At 36.9% G+C, this 23,142-nt stretch overlaps 1 protein-coding gene across 5 annotated transcripts in view; it reads left to right on the forward strand.

Moving 5' to 3' along the window:
• Window positions 1-461: 461 nt before the first annotated feature.
• igf2bp2b (insulin-like growth factor 2 mRNA binding protein 2b) overlaps window positions 462-23,142 on the forward strand; it is a 52,049-nt gene continuing 29,368 nt past the window's right edge. For 3 of the 5 annotated variants that reach the window (XR_010800391.1, XR_010800390.1, XM_066660992.1), the window contains exons 1-2: window positions 462-765; window positions 2,199-2,259. Coding sequence is in view for 3 of the 5 variants with exons in the window: in XM_066660992.1 (XP_066517089.1) it covers window positions 591-765; window positions 2,199-2,259 (236 nt within the window). In the remaining 2 variants the exon portion in view is untranslated. Of the gene's footprint in view, window positions 766-2,198; window positions 2,260-4,096; window positions 4,223-16,276; window positions 16,393-23,142 lie in introns of those variants that run through there. The other 2 variants (XM_066660994.1, XM_066660993.1) reach the window with 2 other exon arrangements.

A 23,142-nucleotide genomic window follows, 5' to 3' on the forward strand; every position in this document is an offset into this window, starting at 1 on the left:
CCAGAAGAAGAGGAGCGTGTGATTACCCCCCTTCTCCAAAATTCTTATGGAAAACAAGGTGTGAAATAGGTGTGTCCCAAAAAAAAAAAAAATAGGCGTGTTATTATTGTCTTTCCTTTATTTGATCTCATTTGCTCAGATCTGGCTCGGGTTGCTCCAGTAAAGAAATAGAGAGAAAAGTGCGTGTGGAAACGGAATTCTATTTCTTTCTTATTGGGTTTTTTTTTTATTTTATTTTCCTCTCCAAACGAGGCGGCGCCTGTTGGTTTGGAGGCAGCTCTAGAGCAAGTGACGTGGGGGAAGAATTTTTTTTAAACCTTGGTCCTTTCGCGCATACACTCGCACACAAAGTGATTTACAAGTTGATGCCGGGGAGGGGGGGCCTTGAATGTTGCTTTTCTTTTTTTTCTTTCTTTTTTTTGTTTTTGTTCTTACATCCTTTATTTTGTTGTTGGAGCACGTTGTCATAGCGGCTAGTGGAAACTTCGTTCTTGCCTTCTACAACTGCAGATATTTAGTTTCTTTTTTCCATATTTGAAATCCTCATATTCGTTTTCGTGCATAATCATTTTGGTGCCTTCTGGTGGATCATGAACAAGCTTTATGTTGGGAACTTAAGTCCCTCGGTCACCGTGGAGGACCTGAAGCGTCTCTTCGGGGAAAGAGAGCTGCCCGTGACCGACCAAGTGTTACTCAAGTCCGGCTACGCCTTCGTTGATTTCCCCGACCAGAAGTGGGCCATAAAAGCCATTGAGACGCTGTCAGGTAGGAGGGTTGTTTTTGCCACTCGCTATTTATCACACTCTTTAGTTATAGGTAATATTGTCTCTGCTTTGGGACTGACCTGTGCTTCGGTGCGAAGTCTACAGCTCTGAGCATTAAACTCAACTGAAGCGGCAGCAGCCAGCGCAGTTCACATTAACGTTAGCGGCAGTAATAAGGTGGACCAGTTTTCTTTCCTATCACTGCTGATATCACTTAGGTAACGTTAAAAAACGATGGAACCACATCATGTCCAGCAAGTTCACTCTGTTTTCCTCCAGGTGTTTGTGTCTCAAAAGCCGAGGAAGCGCAAACCAAACGCAGTTTTATGATGACTGGGTGGTCCCCCCTCAGTGCCTCGGGATTGGCATAATTATATTTTTCGCTCATTTTTTGTCGCGAATTTTTTGGAGAGACCACGCACATGCCCACGCCAAGACAGTGGCACTAAAGCATAGTCCAAAGGCTAGGCTAGGTTACTACGAGGTGGTCTGTTCGTAGGTGATGTGCAGCTGGAGCAAAGCGAGGAGAAATGGACGGTGGGGTGCTCTTTTCAGGGCAAAGAGACGAGGAGAAGGAAGATGAGGGTCAGAGTGAAAACCGCGCTGGTTCTTTCTCTTTCTAGGCCCCGTGCTAGGAGCTCCAATAGTATTGAGGCTGAAAAGAAAACGAAAATGTCACAGTATAGACTTTACAGGCCACGACAACAACCCTCACGAACACTTCCAAAAGAAAGAGTGAGGAGAATCACCTGAGGTCAGTAGATAAAGTCACCCACAGCATTTATGGCTTGCTTTCACTCAATTGAGGGGACATCTCGTTCTGCGTATTATTATTGGAAAGAAAATGGATTCATTTGCCACTTTGATGACACTTTCCTTAATTCCTCCAATGTTAATCCCATTTCATTTTGACACCCCTTCTTCTGGAACCACCATCATCATCAGTCACCTTGGCTAAAGGCTACTCTGTTGTCACCTGTAGGCTTTTGTGTCTGAGCTTAACGCTACAAATTTGAAGTCCAGCTCGTTTAAAAAAGCTCATTTTAAATATGTTTTAAAGGTTAGGTCCTGCATGCCTTCAATTATTTTCCTCTAAATTAACAACAAGGCTTAACGTTTCCAAATAAAAGCCAAAAAACAACAGCCTTAGCCAGCATGTGTTTTGTCTATCTGCAGTAAAGTCTTCATTTCCTCAAATAAAATAAAAAAAAAAAAAGCTAACGTCACACCTTCCTGTGTTTTGTCTCCTTTCTTCTTAAAGAAGATAAATTTCCAAATAATGAAAGACATCTTTAAGACAGACATTCCTGTATTATGTCTCCCACCTCCTTAGAAGGGTTAATTTTCTGGAAACAATACAGCAGTGAATACATTCCTATCTTTTGTTTTGTCTCAACAACATTGGTTCAGGTTTTTTATTTTTTTATCTTTTAGGGAAAGCTGAATTGCATGGAAAGGTGATAGAGGTGGACTATTCTGTTCCCAAAAAGCTAAGGTAAATAAATAAATATTTCTTGCTCAGATTTTTGTCATGCTGAAGTGCAGTTATCATGTGTTTATATAGGCCATGTTGTTGCTTGATGTTGGAAGTTAGGGTCTACTCAATGTCAGGCATATATATATATATATATATATATATATTTTGTTTTGTTTTGTATTTCTTTTGCTGTTTGTGTGAGTGTGTGTGTGTGTGCACGTGTGTGTGTGTGTCCAAATGCTCTCCTTATGTAACGGAAAATGTTGTTTACGAACAACATTTTGTTTCATGTTTGAAAGTTGAATAGGTGTCAAGTGACTACCTTGAAAAGGTCTTATGACTAGGTAACTCCACTCGTTTGGTTTAAAAATCCACATGTTTTGATTCAATACGGGTAGTTTAAGTGGCTTTACACTTCCTGTACTTTATGTGGCTTGAAGACCCCAGACAACTAGTAGCTTAAGGCAGAGAGGTGTTGGATTCATGGTGTGTGGTGAGGGATTATATGTGTTTTGGTTGCAAAAGATGTTTATATGCTTGTATGAAAATGTGTGGATTTTTATGTTGTGTTTTCATGTGATTTGTGCACATGTCTGTATTGGTTTGAGCAAGAAAGTCATGGCTTTACCTCCTCGTAGCTTATGTTTTTGTATATGTGTAAGAGAGATGGGCAGTTAAAAAGAACAAATGTGAAATGTGAAAGCTAACAACAGTATAGAGCTAACCAAAGCAATAACTGCATAGCTCTGTACCTGTATGTGCAAAACAATAAGAGCAAAATCAAATATGAATAGCTTATACAAAAAGTTAATCTAAAAAGAATGTACATAGTGGCTTTATTTAACAAAGCCTAAAATTCACCTTAATATAGCTTATAATCATGTGTTTGTAGCCTGTGTGTGAGAGAGAATACAAAGAATAAATATATAAATAATATAATAAACTGTCCATAGACAGTTTTTAGGCATATTTGTCTTAGACATTTTAGGAAAAAGGGTTTATATTAAATAATATATATAAACATTTTAAGTAGGCAGGCTAGAATAGATATGTCCACGTTTGATTGCATATCTCTTCATTTTAAGGCTGTGTCCCAAATATTATTCCCTATATTTTTCACTGCGTTATTATTAAAAGTTTTTTACACCAAAAAGTACATTTACTGTTGGTTAAGATGTTAGTTGCGGCTTGTAGCGGAATATGAATGTTTTTCTGTTAGTCCTGTAATCAGTTTGGTGTGGAGGGCCTTATTTTTAATAGCCTACGTAGTGCCCTACGTAGGGAATAGGGAGCCGTTTGAGATTGAGCCCATAACTTAATTCTTCATTTTCACTTAGGTAATGTGTTTGTGTATGAGAAAGATTAATAAATAACATATATGTACATAAGTAAATGTAAAAAAAAAACCATGAAATTATTTGATAAGTAGACTTGAAAAGATATTGCCTTGTTTGATTGTGAACTAAGTATGGATTTATCTGCGCATATGTCTCTGTTTTGACCGTTTTTTTTTTTTGTTTAGTTTTGATATGCTAGCATTTAACAAAAAATGACCCTCTCTTGTGTCTAAAGTGGACAAATATGAGCGTTAACAGACACAGACAGGAGGACTGTCATTTTCATAGTTTGGTCAGAGGAAAATCATTAAGGCCCTAAAGCTTGGAGGCTCCGCTGAAGCTTTGCCAAATCAGCTCTGAGAGGATACCTAGCACTATAAGCTAATGTAAGAGACGGTTGATTAAGGGCCACCGTCGTCTTTTCCTGATGCATGTTTGGGGGATTGTACGAGACGAACAGTGACCACAACGTGCCACCGTTTCAAAACATGGCGTTTCCTGCTTAAGAGCACTTTGGAGGGGGTTAAAACATGGTAAACATTGGGCCCAACGGCTGCCTTTGGCAAACGACGACGTTTTTTACGTAGCTATAAGGCTCTCTATAGGGAGGCTACGCCAGTTATGTGGAAAGAATACGTACAAACGTAAGATTCTTTACGTTACTCTGCTTTTTTACTTGTCTTAAACGGTTAATAAACCGAATAATTATCCAACCTGAAATATTTACTCCAATCAGAAACCATACTTTATATCAGAGAAAGCATAAATACCAGTGTGCCATTTTAAAAACAGACGTGAAAGACTGCCCAGGTCTCTCAGATTTCCGTTTACTGTTTGTTTTATAACTTTTATAAGCCACATATATATTGTTATATATTCAGACATTACCAAATCGTTTTGAGTGATACACTGCTTCTATTCTGTTTGAAAAAAGAAGAAAAATAGACTATTTTAAATGCTATAATTGTGACAGTAAATACTATTTTATGTTTTCAGTTTTATTAAAAATTGAATATTTAAATATGTCATCAATATAATTTTTTAAATGTTTTAAAGTAATACTGAAATGTTAGCAGAAATTATTTGGTTAAAATCACTAACAGTGCAATGGATATTTTGTTGAAATCTCTTACAAATATTTTCTGTAACATTTCTCTGAACACATATTTTTCTCCCTGTTTGGTGGCTTTAGCAAAATTATTTATCTTCATAATATTAAACAAAACTAAATAATTGAAACATGAAAGGAAATATATATTTTTCTTTTCTGGGGATAGGTTTCTGAAAGTCTGTGTATTTTGAATTATTTTATCTCTTTTGATTGAACTATTTGTAGTAGATTCTACTCTTAAAGAATAATTAAACTAATACATTGACTTTTAAGCATCTGCCCAAGTTAACAAAAAATGTCCTAAAAATTCTCAAAACAGGATACACATTTTATTTGAGTAGTTTAGATGATATTAAAACTAGACAATGAGCTTCATTATGTTTTCAGCTTATTTTTAAGGCAGTGTATTAGTTGTTTATTTGCCAAAAGTTTATAATAATTTGTAATGTTTTGTTTATTGAAATCATAAATTGAATTAAACATATCTATCTCAAACATGTTATAAATAATAATTGAGCTTTGCATTCTTGTAGAAAAGGTTTAGTACATTTGTTTCCATCTTTTCTGTAGGTTATTTTAATTATTATTGCTTTAATTTTTAACATTGAATTATACTGTTACTTGATGTAAGTTAATCAGTCGGATTACAGAACAGATATCTTGCTTTAGTAATTAAAACATATTTCTGATTTTAATTGGTCCAGTGAAAGACACGCTAATTTTAAAACTATACAAGTGTTACAAACCAAATAGAATATTTCTACAGTGTTTGTGAGGTGATTCACCTACTTATATGTATTATTTCGTTTCCCTTTGTTTCTCTCCTGTTTAAACATGGAAGTTTGTGTTGCTCTATATTTTTCTTACAGTCAGTCAGGAAATTATTTCTCAGTAATACTATTTAGACATATAAACACATAACACTTTGGTTTTCAGGAGGATTTGTGTGCTTAGAACATGTGAAATAGGCAAGGACACATTCAGTTAATTTTGTAAGACAGAATAATGACAACAAGCAAGAGTGGAATTGATAAAAACAAGAGAGAAAAGTGAAAAAGCAGTGTATGAAATAATACAATCTGATTAATTGTATTATTCCTGTGAACTTCAGGCTTATTCATATACAGATTTAGATCAGGTACTATGAATTATTCAGTAACTACAATGAAACAAATATGTTAGTTACATAGGTATGAGAATGCTGGTCTAGGGCTTGGACAAAAGGAAAATGAAAATGTAGTTTTTGGATATCAGTGATTAGAATAATTACATTTGTATTATTGCCTTACTGTTTTATAATTAAAATTTGCTGCATGTGTTTAATAAGTACCAGTAAACACTGAAGTCATCTTATTTTCAAGGTTTACATTTAAGCCTTCATTATGTATTATTTCATAGTAGATAACTGTATGTTTTGTGACTTTTCTTGAACATCTTTAATTTTTTTTAGAACATTAATATGTCAACTTCAGTTCAGATCTTTTTAAAACCCTCTGTGTCAATGCAGTGTTCCAAACAGACGAGTGAAAAACAGGAATGTAACCAGCTGCATGGATCTTGGTTTTCATGAACTAGAATATTGCTCAACTGTTGTCAGTAGGTTTTATAATTGTTCAAACCGGTAGGAGTGCCATCGTATTTAAAGGGTTAATGGGACAGTAAGTTGGATGGAGAGAGACAGTGGATAATCTGGTTTGGTGCCTCTGCTGTGTTCAGTGGATTCAGTCCAGACGAGAATGCTCCGTCTGAATGTGTACTCCAGCAGCGGGTTGCCAGAACTGCACGTGGTGTGTTGTGCACCTAGAGCCTATCACTTGCTCTTTTGGCTGCGTGTGTGTCCGTGTGTCTATGTGTGTGTGTGTGTGTGTGCGTGTGTGTGTGTGTGTGTGTGTGTGAGAGAGAGAGAGAGAGAGAGCGCATGCATGTGATTGTTTTAGTTTATTTACAGAACAAGAATTGCCTCGACATTGACAGTGCTAAACTACTAAACTATAGTTCCACCAAAATTGTTCTGAAGTAATTTTTCTGAAACTTAAAGAGCCATTTATTGATGAGGTTAGAATTATAGTCAAGTGCAGGTCAGCATTTGGAAAGTAGTATAACATATATAGGTACACTGGGGGATGGAATTTGTGTCAGAAAATAGAAAACATATTAAGGCAACAGTCAACTCTTTGCTGATGTCATGGCAAGGTGTATATACATGTGTTTGTTTCAGAATCAGGTAGAAGCATAGCTGTATGTGCACATGAAACTGGTAACAAAATGTACATTACTATACCAAAGGCAGTAACATTTTATTTAGTTTATTTCCAGTTTATAGGCTCCAGTAATAAATGTTTAACAGAAATAGACACAGAACCATGTTCAGTATGTAGTGTCTCCACTTTATACCTTTTTTAAACCATAAGTTTATTCATGAGACTTGCTTTCAGTTTCTTAGAAATCTGCAGGGTCTTTTAACATTACTTGCTTTTTATTTTCCTTAGGATTCAAATCGTTCAAAACACATTTGTCGATGATAAAGTCCACATTCTGGTGCCTTTAGTCCATTGACTGGAGAACACCAGCAGCTTTTTTGTTTGATTTGTTTTCAGTTCTAATTTTCCTCTTTTTTTCTCTCTTTTTCCTTTTCTCTGTGATAGCTTCTTGAGGGCTCCACATTCTTTCTGACTCATAGTATTGTATGTTCACATCAGTAAGGATTAGAAGAAATATTTAATCAGATGTGGAGCTTGATTTTCTCTCTTTTTAAACTCATTTTGGGAACTGTGTGCTTTCTTGTGGATTATCCTAACTCTCCTGAAAACGGTAATACTGGTACTTAAAGCTGGACTTACTGGTGAACCAGTAAGTGTAAGCCAGTTTTGGAAACAATCAAACCTCCTACGTTCAGCCCTCATCCCAAAGCCGCTCCTCTCAAACAGTGGAATGCCATGGCTTGATAAGTCACACAGCTAGAGGTGTGTAAGGCTGAGCCTTCAAACATCAACAACCTACCACATGTCTCATTCACATGTAATGCCCATTTGTGCATATGAACTCCACAGAAACCCTGGAGTATCAGGTCTGGAGATGTACTGGAGTGGTCCTTTTCACACATCAGAAGCACACAGCAGAAGAATTTCTGTGTCGGATGCTTTCTTGCAGTGGAAAATTGTCCATGTGCTATAGGCTTGGTGTGGCTCGTGTGCAGGAAATACTCCGGAACATTAGCGGCTCCATTCACACGTGCATTGACTCAGACTTTATCCAGAGTCTCTACTAGGGCACTAAGAGAATAAAGTCTCTGTAAAGTCCGGGACAAATGCTGCAGGTGATTGCATTCCTCCAGGTAAACTCTGTGTTACTGAGTGTGGGTGAAATTGGCATAAGGAAACACACAAAAGCTGCAATGATGTTCACTCTAATTTTCCCTATGGCTTTGTACAGCCTCTTTTTGTTGGAAGTCTCCTCTCTTTCTGTCCATATTGTCTTCTTTTAGCTATGAAATGTACACACCTCTTTGCCTTTGGGCAAGAGTCTCTCATTATGTGGGGGCAGGGTGATGTAGTAGACAGGCAGGAAGTCCATCCAAACATTTCTTCGGTCCACAGTATTTCAAGAAATATAACAAAAGTTGTTTTAAGACAAATCACCTTCTTCAACTTTAATGGCTGCTGGTTTTGACAGTGGTTGATAACAAATAAAGGAAAGATTTTTTCCTGACAATTGCAGAGATCCTCTGTGGGTAGGGGACCTGAAATATAGGAAGAATGAAATGTCCATGGCACTGTTTGGGAAATTTAAAATGTCTTATGGCTGTAGACAAGATGTTGACCCTTTAGAATTTAATAATAATTAAGTCTATTTTAATATACTTTTCCCACTTTATTCATTAATATATAAACTACTTACTAAAATAATTATGTATCACTGCTGATTACAAAAGTATTTGTGTTACAAAACATATCAGTGGAAATATAATGAATGTAGCAAGAATAGTCAAAAGTAACTGGGGCGTTTGTGCTTTTATTTGTGTAAGGAAATTCTGTAAATACAAAAAGGAGATTTGGAAATGATGTAGGTGCAATTTAGTTAAATAGTAAGCTAAATAAACCAATAATACTTTCATTATTATCAAGTAATAACATGTTAATTTGATGTACACTGTGGATAGAGTAAATCTTTATTTCTGATTTTCTTCTGTTAGTGACAATAAACATAAAAAAACGTGACTACACGCAAAAAATAAAGATGAAATATATATTGTACTTCCCAACACAATGTAGAATGGATTAAACATTTAGTGCATAGGGCAGAATTTCAGGAGAATTTCTCAGCTTGTTTTAATGAGATTTAACTGAGAAATAATTAATAAGTATTACACATGCAACTGTTGTGCTGGTCATAATTGTGGATGTCAAATGTCAAAGAGTTGACAAGTGTGCTTTTTGTATTGTTTGAGTGTGTCAGGTAAAAACTGCAAAGTAGTGACAGGAAAGAGAGGTTTTGGTGTGTTTGTGTGTGTGTGTGTGTGTGAGAGAGAGAGAGAGATATCGGACGCGTGGTGTGAATGAGACTCTAGCTTCGTCATCTTGTGACACCTGATTCCTTGAAATCCTGTCACTAAGCACATGGTGTATGCAGCACTGGCAATGAGAACAGCAGATGTGTGTTTGTTACACACACAAACGAATATACATACAGTGATATAAGCTCTCACATTCTGAGGTAAGTTATGAGTTGTCTTTGTGCTGAGGCAGTAGACCCTGTCTTTACATTTGTTTAGTTATGGGTTCACAGTACTTCTTGTAACAGTATTTGAATACTTCAGTAAGGGATCATTGTAAATGGACAAGAGCAGAGTACATTGGACTATTGTAAACATGTTGTAAACTAGACTGTTGTAGGCAGCAGGGCTGAGCCATATCATATCATTCACAATAATATCGACATAATTTTTAAAACAATAAAAACATCTATATCCTGATATTAGTGATATTCAGACTTGTTTATGTAATGACATCATGCAGTTACCCAAAATACGGCATACATTCTTTACATGAGTCATTTGGCCACAGTGAAGTACGGTGGAAAGTGGCTCTGAGGTGGAGGGGTTTGCTCCGAAAAAGTGAAGTGGCTTGGGGAGGTGGTTTGGTTATAAAATATCAGATGTACAATAAAACATGAAAGAAGCCTTTAATGTTATTAATATAAATTTAATATAATTCATATTAATATATAATTTGTTTTGTTGCAGTAGTCTGTTCTTGAAATGAATTAAAGTATTTTTCAGTGTTTTGTTCGCATCGCCAAGTATAGCGTTATTGCCAAAATACCCTGAAATATCGTGATATTATTTTAGGGCCATATCGCCCACCCTTAGTAAGCAGACAAGTGAGAACTTTCTGGATCAGTGAAAATGGAACAAAAATGTGGAACTTGGAGCTGGGGAAATGATTCTAGAAGCGTGCAAATAAATGAGAAGATTCTATAACTGTGTAATGGCAGAGGGCTTTGTTGAACACTGTGAACAATGGGGAGACATTCTACAGCAGTGTAAATGTTGTAGAACATTCTAGAACACTGAATGAAAAGACATTATAAATTTGGTGGAACATTCTAGAACATTGTGAAAGAAGAGAGATTCTGTATATTTGGTAGTACATTCTAGAGGAGTGATAACGGAGCAGAACAAAGAGAAAATTGTTAGTTTTAAAACAATGTGAATTGTTTTAAACTAATGTCAATATATTGTGAGTTTTATGATCTACACTGCTGTGTATGAATATTGTAAACTGGTCTATTGTAAATAAATATTGTAAACACAATGCTTACAGAACATTGTAGTAAATTGTGGTTATTTAATATCGTAAACTAGATATTTGTATATAAGTACTTTAAAACTTGATTAGTGTGTGTGTACTGTAAGCAAAGTATTGTACATGTGAATGGCAATCTGGATTTTATTGTAAATGTGTATTATAAATTAGACTAACAACTAGTACTGTAAACTAGATGGTTACAGAACATTGTAGTAAATTGTTAACTAGCAAGTTTGTCATAAAACAAAAACTAATGGAAGTGAATGGAAATTGCGTGTTGTTTATTATAGACTAGACATTTATTCTGTAAATGAACAAGGTATTTTTGCTTGAGGTTTTCTTAAAAAGCAAAGTAAATATAGTGTGTTTGTGTGGGTGATATATAAAAGGACAGCTATTCTTGTTCATTAATGTTTTTTAGAATAAAATAAGTGTGTGTTTGACAGTGACAGTATGTTAAATAATAATAATAATAAAAATAAAGTTAACTAAAATTGTAAGTTTAAATTTCCTATAGTTTCCTTGTATTTTTTTACTACACGTTAATTGTTTTATATACCAAAGGCAGCTGTAAATAATTTTTAATTTTTTCCAATCTCCATTCAATAGCCCTTAATTATTAATTATGTAATCTGTGGTGCAACTGTCTACAAATAGGCCCTTTCATTAAGATGTAGCACATTTAATCCCTCATGATGGCACTGCTATCTGTGACCATGCCCCCTGTCTCTCTCTGTGGGAGGAAGGTTCTCCCTCTTCCAATCCCTAAGCACACGGCCATTCATTGTCTGTGTCTGGTAGCTAACATGATTGGCCTTTAGTGTTCTCCTCCAAGCATGCTGAGCTGTTCAGTGCAGTGTAAAATGTATTATTTTTCGACATGCCTCAAAGTTGGCATGTGCTAGACTTTAGGAGTAAGGGGAATCCTACAGTGGGTGGAATTGAGCTTGAATACAGAGAACATTTTTAAACTTTAAGAAATGCTTAGGTACTACACCATACAATTTTATTAAAAATATGTTTTTAAGGAATTATAAGATGGCTTGCTGAGCTTGCACGTGTGATATATTTATGTATATCTTTTTCACTAGTCTCCAGACCACTTGTGCCATAAGCACATGCCTGTTCGGAAGGAAATCTAAGTGACACCAGTAGAGGGGGTGTTAACACATGCTTGAACTTACCCTATCTGTCCCCTAAACAGGTGGTCTCGTTCTCTCTCTGTGCCATTTACAATTATGCTATATATATATATATAATGTGTGTGTGTGTTTTTCTGGTTAAGCCAATGAAGCAAGTTTCAGTAAAGTTGTGATTTATAATGAATTGCTTCAAGAATTAAAAAGGATATATATTTTTTAAAACAAGGGAATTTATCTCATTTATTGCAGTGTATGATTTTAAAGTTTTTTTTAAAATGATCAGTTAGGAATTGTGTTGAAAACCACAGGTCTATATTTAGTCATTTAGCAGCATGTGCACTTGTGTGTTCTGTATTTAAACTCCACATGTCTACTACACTTCCTCCACACACAATCTCACCATTCCATTTCACATTAATATTACTGTATCAGCCACCTGTCAGCCATTTAAAATAAACGCGCGCTCACACACACACACACACACACACACACTGAATTGTTCTCAACATTTTCTTTCACACATACACATTGGTGCTGTCCTACGAAAACCTTAAATCTCTGAAACTTTTAAAAAAATCCCTTTTTATTTCTGAAAGTGATTGTGGACTATTTGGGTTTGTCTTGAATACTTTTAGAGAAGCACAGACTTGGTTATTGTCTTCTCCATCCTCCTGTTATTGCATGGGTTTGTATAATTCCCTCAGCAGAACCGGATTTATTTTCATAAAGATTGATTAGGTGAGCTAGATATTTGAGGGAAAGTAAAGGCTTTCCCTGTGAGAAGTTTGGAAAGATAAATAATATAAACATACATAATTTAGCAGGGTGCTGTGAATATGTTATTTGTATTTATTTTAAAATTAGGCTGGTGCTTTTCTTACAAATATTTTGCTGCAAAAATAAATAGTATTTAAACCTAAATGGTAAATGTAGGTGAACTGTCTCTGATACATACACATATTGTAGACACCCCTTATAATTAGAGAATAGAACATAGACATTAATAGTGCACTCATTGTGGACACAAATATTCAGTTTGTGCACACACACACTATTAATAATATGAATTCCATAAAAAAACAAGTAAAATTAAATGAAATTGTATGGGGTAGCCTAAGATCATCAAGTGGTGGATAAGCCCCCCAACACTGACTTTGGAGCAACACTTCTCCCTCTTTCTGGAGTGATAGAGCCCCATCAACTCCATGTGGAATGAACGTGAGTGTGATCTGTGGTTAAAAACTGATCATTCATCATTAATATCTCACCACACTGATGTTGTCATGGATAAACTCCATTAAGTTCTCACAGAAATGTTCCAGAAATGACAGTTAAACCTTCCAAGACAGTTTGGATGAGGAGGTGGCCACTATCCTTTCATCATGTAGTTTATGTGTAGCACAATATACAAAAACTGCCTTTGTTGGTATAATAATGTATTTTTTTCCTTTGGCTCTCTTTCTCTCTCTCTAACATACACACACACACATTAATATTCCACACACATGTTTCTCCTATACACTGCGTAACGTACTCTGGCTTTATACCCCAGCGCCATCGACTTAGGGATGGCTCATGGTTGCTATGGTAACGCCATAGCGGGCACTGCACATATAGGTGTGTGAGTGGCAGGGTGTGTGTGTGTGTAGAGGGTGTGTTGGGGTGTCGGTCAGTGGAGCAACAGGTTTTACAGTACTCCCGTGATACAAAAGGAAAGAAGTGAGAAAAAAGAAGCAGAGGACTCTGCTGGAGCTGCAAGGTATCTATCTGTATGTGTGTGTATGTGTGTGCATGCGTGCGTGCGTATGTGAACGTGTGTGTGTGTGTAGATTTCTGATTCAGTGTACAATATCAGTATGCTTAGATGTGCCATGCAAACAGGTGTGTGTGTGTGTGTGTCTGAAATGGAGAGAGACACTAATCCTGGGTGTTGCTCCTCCTGCAGTCGTTGTAAACTGAGAATCAAGATTAAAGTGTTAGAGTGTTAGAGAGTGTGTGTGTGTGTGTGTGCGTGTGTGCATGTGTGTTCCATTCGAAAATATCAACTCTCTTTGGACAACTGGGGTAAAAGGCCATTGGAAATATGCCAAACTCTTAGCACTGCTTACACACACACACACACATAGACACACATGTATGTGTATGTACAGTACTGTGTTGTGTCATATTTGCAGAAAATTTCAGAATATATATATATTTAACAATTACCACTTGTTATTTTGTTTTTAGAGCGTTCTTCCTTTCCCTTTGTTACAACGTGTACTTTTCAGGAGATTTCCTTTAAGATTTTAGAATAAATATGTGTTTTTTTCTTTTCATTTCCAGATGTCTTAGATGTTGCATTTTCAGATCCAAGGATTTCCAAACAACTGTTCAGTCATGTTGATGTCTGGGCTATGGGTTGTACAATTTATTGTTCTGTGAATGCTAGCTTTTGTGTGTGTGTGTGTGTGTGTGTGTGATTTACAGATTGGGCAGCATGGTGGCTCATTATATGATGTCGTTGTCACATAGCTTCAGGGCTCTGGGGTTGTGTGATTAATTCCCACCTTTGCTGTGTAAGGAGTCTGGTGTGTTCTCCCTGTGTCTGTGTAGGTTTTCTCCAGGTGCTCTGGCATTTTCCTGCAGTCCAAAAACACATGTTGATAGGTGGATTGTTTATTAAAATGTGTCCTAATGTGTGAGGGCTTAATGCCTGTGATTGACTGGCACCCTGTACATGGTGTTAGAGGTCTGCGCAGGACCAGATATTTAATCCCGCTCCTGCCCACAGCTAAGACATTAACGTCTGCTCCCGTCCACGCAGTCCCGCATATTAAAATATATATTATAATATATAGTACAGCTCCCCTAAACAGACTGGGGGTTGTAAAAACATCATGGAATTATATTCCAAATGCACACACACGTACCCATCACACACACACACACACACACTTGAGAGGCTGACTAACCATCTACAGGCTCCGCCGTACTGCAGCACAGTAATGCACAATTCATGTGGTGTCCATGTGGTTGTTTAGTTCACAAATTTTTGGAATGACTTTAATTCCTTATTGATTATAAAGCTATTTTCTCTTATTTGGATTGTGCATGGTAATTATCTTTTTAGCCAACAATAGTGGTTTTATTACTTTGTGGGGTTCTTCTACCTGTTGATGTTAACCGCCCGGTCCTGCATCATATTGTGATGGGACACCAAATGCGGCTCTCTACATGGCGTATTTCTTCCATGTGCCCAATGATTCTGGGTTGGCGCCAGACCCACCACGAGACCAAACAGGATGAAGCAATTACAGAAAATGAGTGAATGAGTTACAAATGTATTCTCTTTACTATTTTAATCTAAGTACTGTTTTTATTAAGTTTTCATATTATTATTATTATTATAATTAGTATCATTTTTATGGTGTTGGTGGCCTACTAGGTCTAGCCGTGTTGATGGGTCCATTGTTTTGTATTTTTATATATTTTTTACATGCAGGTTTTTTTGTGATGAATGTGGATACTATAAGACAATAATCACATTCATAAAGATTAGAGAATTCTCCTCTCTCTCTCACTCTCACACACACACACACACACACACACACACACACTCACACTGGTCAGCTCTTTAGATGCTTGAGCCAGATGATGCGGATCAGGCTGGGATGGAGATAATGCTGCTTCAGCTTCTTCACAGTCACATGACAAACAGTGATCTAACAGAGGAGGAAAGGGAGGGGACAGAGTGAGGGTTCAGTCATATTGGAGTTACTGCTGTTATGTAAAAACAAGCATCTTCACAGCTTTCTAGTTCATTAATAGAGAACAAATAATTTGGAAACAGAAGTATGTTTTTACACCAGTCTTCAAGGATTAACCACAGGCACTTTACGGTGTGCTAGTCATATTGCAAGGTAATTCCATTATTTAAGAGTATATTTGCGGTATGGCAATTTGTCAATATTGTGCAGCCCTAAAGAACACAGAGTTATGGCAGAATTGTTGGTTAAGGGCATTTGTTGAGACATTTTTTTCATTTGAGTAATTTGGCAGGTACCTACTTGTTTGTGTGTGCTGAGGCTTTTCACAGTCTTGTGTTGTATACATGTGTTGTGTGATGGATTGAACTCATGAGATGAGGGTGGGGTTTCAAAGCTTGATTGGGCAGGGTTTATGTACACAAAGTATGTGCAAGAGTAACTCTGATTAACCCTGTTGGCATTAGGGTTTGGACTCGCTGAAGTATGAGGCATGTGTTTGAGAGTATATGTGTAGGTGCAGAAGGTGGTGGTGGTGGGGGGGGTTAGCGTAGTGCAAGCACCACTTAACAAAGGCCAGGTTTGCTCCTATAATAATCCAAATCCCGTTAGATTAGAGGGATGATGAGGCCACTGAAGCTTGGCGTAGTCTTCAGCTACCTGTAGTCTACTCACCAGCCAAAGCCTTTAGAAGTGGGTGAAACATTCGCTTGTAGCTGACAGCCTACCTGTGTGCAGCCATGGAATTTTCCTCTCTCAGGACTGGTTGTGCCGGTAATTTAGAAGGCGTGGCCATATCAGATTGCATTTAGGTTGCTGTTCCTTTAGCGACTGGAGTGAACTTGCCACTGACAACAGCAGCACTGACCCGGCGCAGAAGAACCAGTGGGATTTGTGGGTTTGTATCTATTCAGCGTTAACAAGGCCAGTTACCAGAGGTCATTTCTGATTCTAAATCTTCAGCCAGGGCTGTATGAACTCCAGATCTTCTACTCAGCCTAAACAAAGGTACATGAATTTTTTTTTTTTATTTATATATATATTTTTTGAGTCTTATGCTGTCTTGAGAAAATATTTGACTGGGCAATAAATGTTTTGCTTGTATAAATACTATATTAAACAGGGAACACTAAAGCAGACACTGCATGAGTATAATCACCAGCACACTCTATGAAGTAAAACTTACTGAATAAAAATAATACTTGCACAATATGTTCAAATTATTATAGTTATATGCTTGAAGGCATTTTCACAATACACAAGCAAATCACTTTGTTTAGTTCTTCTGAGGTCTGAGCTCAGTACACCACCAATCAATCAGAAAAATGTATATTGATTTGATTTCTCATAAAGAGATACAAATGCTCATTGGATTGGTGGCCAACAAAATGTTACCAGTGAGAGCTGGATGGTGCAACAATAGTGAAAATACTATAGTGGTCTGTCTGAATGTGCAGCCAAGCCAGCTAAGTAATTGAAAAGCGCCAATGCTAGCCAGCTTTGGTATCTGTTGTCTGATGTGTCAGATCTGGATAGTTTACTTTCCCTCCAAGTGCATTGGGTTGGCCAGTGGGTTTGTATTAGCCCCTTTTTGAAAAGAGGTAGTGGCTGGCTTGGCATGTCATATATGTCAGACATGGGCTTGCTTCCCAGTTTAGTACCACTGTGTGTTATAGTGCTAGCTATCGGGGTTTAATTGGTTACAAATACCGAAGGTGGTGGGAATCGGGGAAATAGGGATTAAATATAATATCATATTGTGCAGTAATAATTGTAATGTAGAGAAGTTTATCATAAGAATTACTTACTTTAGGAACTCATGAAATGCGTTGTGTATTCTGCATTTTCTTTTTTTTCTTTTTTTTTCCTGACACCACTTGTGCGTCATGATGAGCTTGCTGTTCAGTTGTGGTGGTGTCTGTTTACAATGATTGATTTGAATGTGTTTTGTTTTTCTGTACATTTTGCTTCAGGCCTTTTCTTTCCAGAAATGCCCCATAATAAGGGGGGTTTAACCTTTGGGGTTTGAGTCTTGAATATTAAATGAAGCTTACCAGGCTGCCAGTTATGATCATTCAAAACTATGTTCTCTTAAGAAACTCTATATTTGTTATGCCATTGTTGCCAGAGCTGCCACCTTGTGTGCCTGTAAAACTATCCAGCTTGACAGCTTTGCTCCTTACAACTGCAGCCATCTACTCTAGTGTGCGTCAAGGCATGGTGCAGTTAATTTTGAACAAACATTGTGTCTTTTATTTTAGAAAACCTAAAAGCTAAAATAATGGAGTTGTTTGCAAAATGTATTGCTTGTACAGCTTGAAAGTATATTTAAATACAGTTGCATTTTATATTTGGACAATAACAGTGTACATTCACAATTTGTTAGATTTAACAAAATCATAGGTACAGTTTAATTAAGCTAATTACATACAATACATTTTCATTATTTATTATGTATGTATATTATGTGGCTTTAACCCAGAGACAATATAAGATAGAAGTTGTTGGAGTGAGATACAGCTAATGCTACTATTGTAGCATGCGAGCTAACTGTCAGATGTGGAGTGGTCTTTCTGTGAGACTTGGAAATTCAGTTTTCCACAAAGTAGGAAAAGTATATTTAACAACTTTTAAATGAGGTGATGGGTTTGATATTAACCTACATCTATTATTAATACCATTAGCTCACTAAGATTTAGTGGGTGAGCTTACACATTGAGAGGAGGGAACACTGTTAAGCTTTCACTAGATGGGAAATAATGTGTATAAGCTTTGGCCTTTAGTGTCAGTTTTATTTCATAATTAATGTTTAGTTAAGTATTTTTCTAAGGTTTGTGACAGTTTGGTGTAGCATAAGTTATTAGCTTAAAGTTTGGTGTAGTTTCACTAATGATGTTTTTGGACCTCAACTTTTCTGTTCAAGCTAATTCAGAAGATAAAATGCAATTAAATAATAAATTCACATAGTTTCTTTAATTCAAATATGTTACCCATTTCCTTCTTAATATAACGCTTCAGTTCAGTTATTGCTGAAACTAATTAACAACATTGAGTCGACTTTTTCACATGGAAATGGTGGAAATTTCCCACAACCTGTTCTTCGTTGCAACAAAACCACATTTAGACAGGAGATGCGCAGATCAAATGTTTCTATTACTGCTTTCCTGTGAGCATAAGCCAAGTATGTAATCTCACTAAACCTAGGCAACATAACATTTCCCAGGGTTTGGGCAAAATGTCCACATAGAATTGAACAGGAGGAATTGTATTGGTTATTAAAGGAAGAACATGACTGGCTTATATTAGAAACAACCCCTCATCCAGATCCCAGGGTAATGCTATATGTCCAGGTGACATAGCCGCATGAAAATCAAGACGACTGTGCAGGTTATATGCACTAGGCTATGTTGAAACTTTATAGGCATTTACTCATTTAATGTTTCTTCTGAAATGATACGAAATAAAATGTGGGTTTTGCAGTAACAGCCTCTGTTCTTCTGAGAGGAGTGAAATCAGGAGGTCCATCACTCCAGAGAATGCAGTACCACTGCAGCACAGCCCAGTTGTGAGGCTTTTATATCCCTTTAGTGGACACTTGAATTTGGTGACCTTAGACACATATGAAGCTGCTTCACAGAGATTATACATTGTTTTTAATATAGGTTATTATAATTACTAATAAGCTATGTTTAAGTCAAAATACATTCTCACAGAGGACATGAGGGGGCAGAGTTGACTCCCTTTTTTCTCTACAAGCACTCAGTCCCTCTCCAGTTCCACAGTGAACATGAACAGAATTTACACATCATTGCAGAATTCATGGCAACTAGCAGTTTTGCTGTCATCATGCTTAGAAAAATAAAAAGAAGCAGACATAATTTCAGCCTTGGGGCTGCACATTTGAGTCTTGCCTAACTGTGAAGATTGTTAGGTTTAGGTTATGAGAACATTGCTATGTATAAACCAGTCATTTCTGCTTATGGAAGAAAAAAGAGTAACTTACAATGCTCTAGTTTTCTTGTCTTTTTTATGTCTCCCACTTTTTTCTCACTCCCCCTAAACCAGATCAATTCATGTTCCTTCCCTGGGATATATGGTATTTCACCTTTGTGTTACTGCATTTAAAGGGGTTTACCTTTCTACCCAAATTTATGGCTATTGTAGTAGTCTAAATAAAATGCAACTTCATTGTCTATAAGCACTTATCCAGTTCATGGTGGGTCCGGAGCCTATCCGGAATCACTGGGTGCAAGGCAGGAACACACCCTGGAGGGGGCGCCAGTCCTTCACAGGGCCACACACACACCTACGGACACTTTTGAGTCACCAAACCACCTACCAACGTGTGTATTTTGGACTGTGGGAGAAAACCCACGCAGACACTGGAAGAACACACCAACTCCATCACAGACAGTCACCCGGAGCGGGAATTGAACCCACAACCTCCAGGTCCCTGGAGCTGTGTGACTGCGACACTACCTGCTGCACCACCATGCTGTCCTTCAAATACAACTTGTTTTTTACAATATTTTGTAACCGATTTTTTGGTTACTGGGAAGCCTATAAACAATTTATGTTCCTAATCTGTATATCTCAGTGTATGTCTTGGAAAATGTATCTGCATAGTGGCACTACAGGAAGTTATGCTGCCACCCAGCTCCAGCGTCCTGGTTTTCTCTGGGTGATTTCCCATTTCCTTGTACAGTTCAAAAACACATGTTGGAAGGTGAATTTTTTGCTGTGCAAAAGTGTACTTAGGTGTGAGTTTGTGAGTGTCTGGGTGAGAATGTGATGCCCTACCATGGACCGGATGCCTGTCCGGGGTGTGTTCTGCAATGCTGAACAGAATGAAGCAGTTACAATAAATAAATAAATGTGTTTGCGTAAACCTATAGCAAGGGCACAAGCTTGATAGACACACCAGTTTTTGTTTTATATAACATAGTATTTGTATACATATTTAAAATGTCTTTTTTAGATTCTGCAAGCACAAAAGGTCTGTTTTTGTTCTTTAGGCTTCCTTTAAAAAGTCTTAATAGGTGATTAATCTTCAGAATAGCCGATAGGACACTCAATCAGTCCCTAAATAACATTATTGCTGTTTCTTTTGCCATGAATCATATAAGGGTTCAGCATACTGGCAAACTGATCTCCGATCACACTCATCGCGTTAAAGGTGATTTCTGCCCACAGCTCAGTGAAACACCTTCCCACTGTTTTATCAAGGCTTGACATGCTCCTCCCTAAGCACAGCATGCTACACAGCAGAAAAAAAAACACATGCATTATGGATGACAGACTCATGCAGTACAGATGAGTCATACCATTTTTACCAAGGCTCACACACGGCAGTAGTATTCATCCATATACAGAGAGGAACCGCTTATACCCACTTCCTAAATGGTCTGGAATTAAGCAAATATCTATTTTGTCCATTGTGGTTGTGAATTACACCAAATGATTTGCTTCACTCAAAAATACTAATAGCACGAGTAATTAGTGGAAGCTATAGTGGAGTAAATAAGGTGCATGTGATAAATGATGCACACCAATCTTCACCGCATTTCTCTTTATCCTTAAGCAGTAAAAATAAATAAGTAATCTTTTTGATTAAAGTGTTTTTGTAACTGACCTATGTCAATTACCTCTGTTCTGATTTATTGCCTTGTATCACATCATCTTAAAAAATAAAAGGTTCCTAAAACACACCTTACAATATCAACCAATGTCAGTGCAAATTGGCAAAGTTTATATAACTGCCGTGTGCTGAAAAGGTGGATATTTTTATTTTAAATTAGTCTTTTTGTACCATCACAGTAACAATGAATCTGTTTGCAGTTTCATTTCTGTTTGGATTTTATTTGGATTTACAAGATAGACTAACACTTTTTCACCTGCTCTGATTCTTCTTTAAACAAGAAAAGAAAAATAATTATTTGATGTCAAGTTGTTGTGAGCTCCGAGTCACTTCCTGTAGTTTATGTTGTTTTGCATGAGTAACTAATGCTAATGGACCTCTGTTTAGGGAATACTAATTCAGAGTGCTTTTTTTTTTTTTATTTTTTTTTTTTTTTTTTACTTGTGCACACTCATGTTCCTAGTACAGGTGCTTATCTATAATCAACCATTTCTGATTCTGAGGGACGCTTGATGATAATGGTAGAGTCATTTGGGTCAAACAGATTCTTGTACAAATGATAACATTTTCAATGAAGCTAATACACAAAAGACTGAGAGATGCAGAATGCTAATACTCTGAGTCCTGTGGGATGCTGTTCTATAAGCTACAAGATCTCAGCAGCATGTTAATGGGTTAACGTGCTTTCAGTGTGTGCCACCAGCAAATTACACATGGTTTTATTTTTTGGGGGGGGGGGGGGGGGGGTTCTGCCTAAATATTATTGGTTAGATTAAAGCAAAATGGTGACCAATGTTTTTATCAGTTGTAAGTTTTCCTGTAGCTTTCCACTTGTATATATCTATATATGACTTATTGACTGTGGGAAAGCTTGTTCTTATTCCATGAACACAAGTGAAAGGTGTTAAAATTCAGGCCTTGTCTATATCCTTTGTCACACCTCTCCACCTAACAGTGCATAGTAGATTAGGAGTGAAAACAGCCTTGTCAGTCATACATACAGAAACGCAGATCCTGTCTGCTTTCGCTTTGAATTCAGGGTCTTGGCCATGCTGAAATGACTTCATGTATTTTTAAAAATGTATGTATATTTAAAAAAACTTAGCTGCATTATTGTTGTGTTTCTTGGAATTTAATATTAGCAATTGAATTAGCACTGATAATTAGCACAGTATCATTATCAGAATACAATAAATTAAGGTTAACTTAAAATACACCTTTCTGATCATTTAAAATGTGTTTTAGTTGTTGTTATTTTTTGTCATACAGTGACTACACATTGTCTTGTAAAAAAGTAGTAAAGTGTCCACTTACCTAATGATATAGTATCTATAAAAATGTACATATGAAATTACACTGCAAAAAAACTGTGATTTCAGCAACTCCTGAAGCTTGATATTGGTCGTACTTTTGTAGATTTTTATAAATAGCAGTATGTCATACCATTTCAGAAACCACATAGGCAAGTCTGTTTTAGATTACTTAACGAATCAACATAGTTGGGACAAGTATGTGATGACTAACTGGTGAAGTATACATTTCCATGTCTTGTTATCTACAGAGGCAGCTCAAGTACAAAACTGAAGAATCAAACTAAAGACAGTAAACACTCCTTGGCTGATAAACTACATATTCATTTTGGGTTAAAAAAAATTAATAGATGTAGTTTTTCACTGAATGATTCCTTGCTGAGGGTCAAGAATATGAGCAGTCACTCGAAACGAATATGACTGCTCGCTATGGGGTCATCTATTTGTGGATCCTACAATGACTGTAGAGGCCGATCTGGGACCCACATATTTTGGTGCAGTGTGGACAGGGGAAGTTGATGGTGGTGATGGATGGTGGAGGAGCCTTTTTGAGTCGTTCTTTGTGGTACTGTTGCTTTGTCTCTGTGACATTTCAGTGTTATTTATTTATTTATTTTATTATTATATTAAAATGGCTACTGTCAGAGCGTCCCTGAGCTCTGAAGGGATTTCTTCCTTTTCCCAGATCTTGGGGAGTGGGCTATGGATGTGATGCAGGAGCACTGACCCACTTTCCTTTAGGACCTCTGCTGGTATTCCATTAGGGCCTGCAGTCTTGTTGTTCTTTAGGTTCCAGATGGCATCTTGCAC

The sequence above is a fragment of the Hoplias malabaricus genome, chromosome 2 (genome assembly GCF_029633855.1).
Source record: "Hoplias malabaricus isolate fHopMal1 chromosome 2, fHopMal1.hap1, whole genome shotgun sequence".
Classification (NCBI taxonomy): Eukaryota; Metazoa; Chordata; class Actinopteri; order Characiformes; family Erythrinidae; genus Hoplias; species Hoplias malabaricus.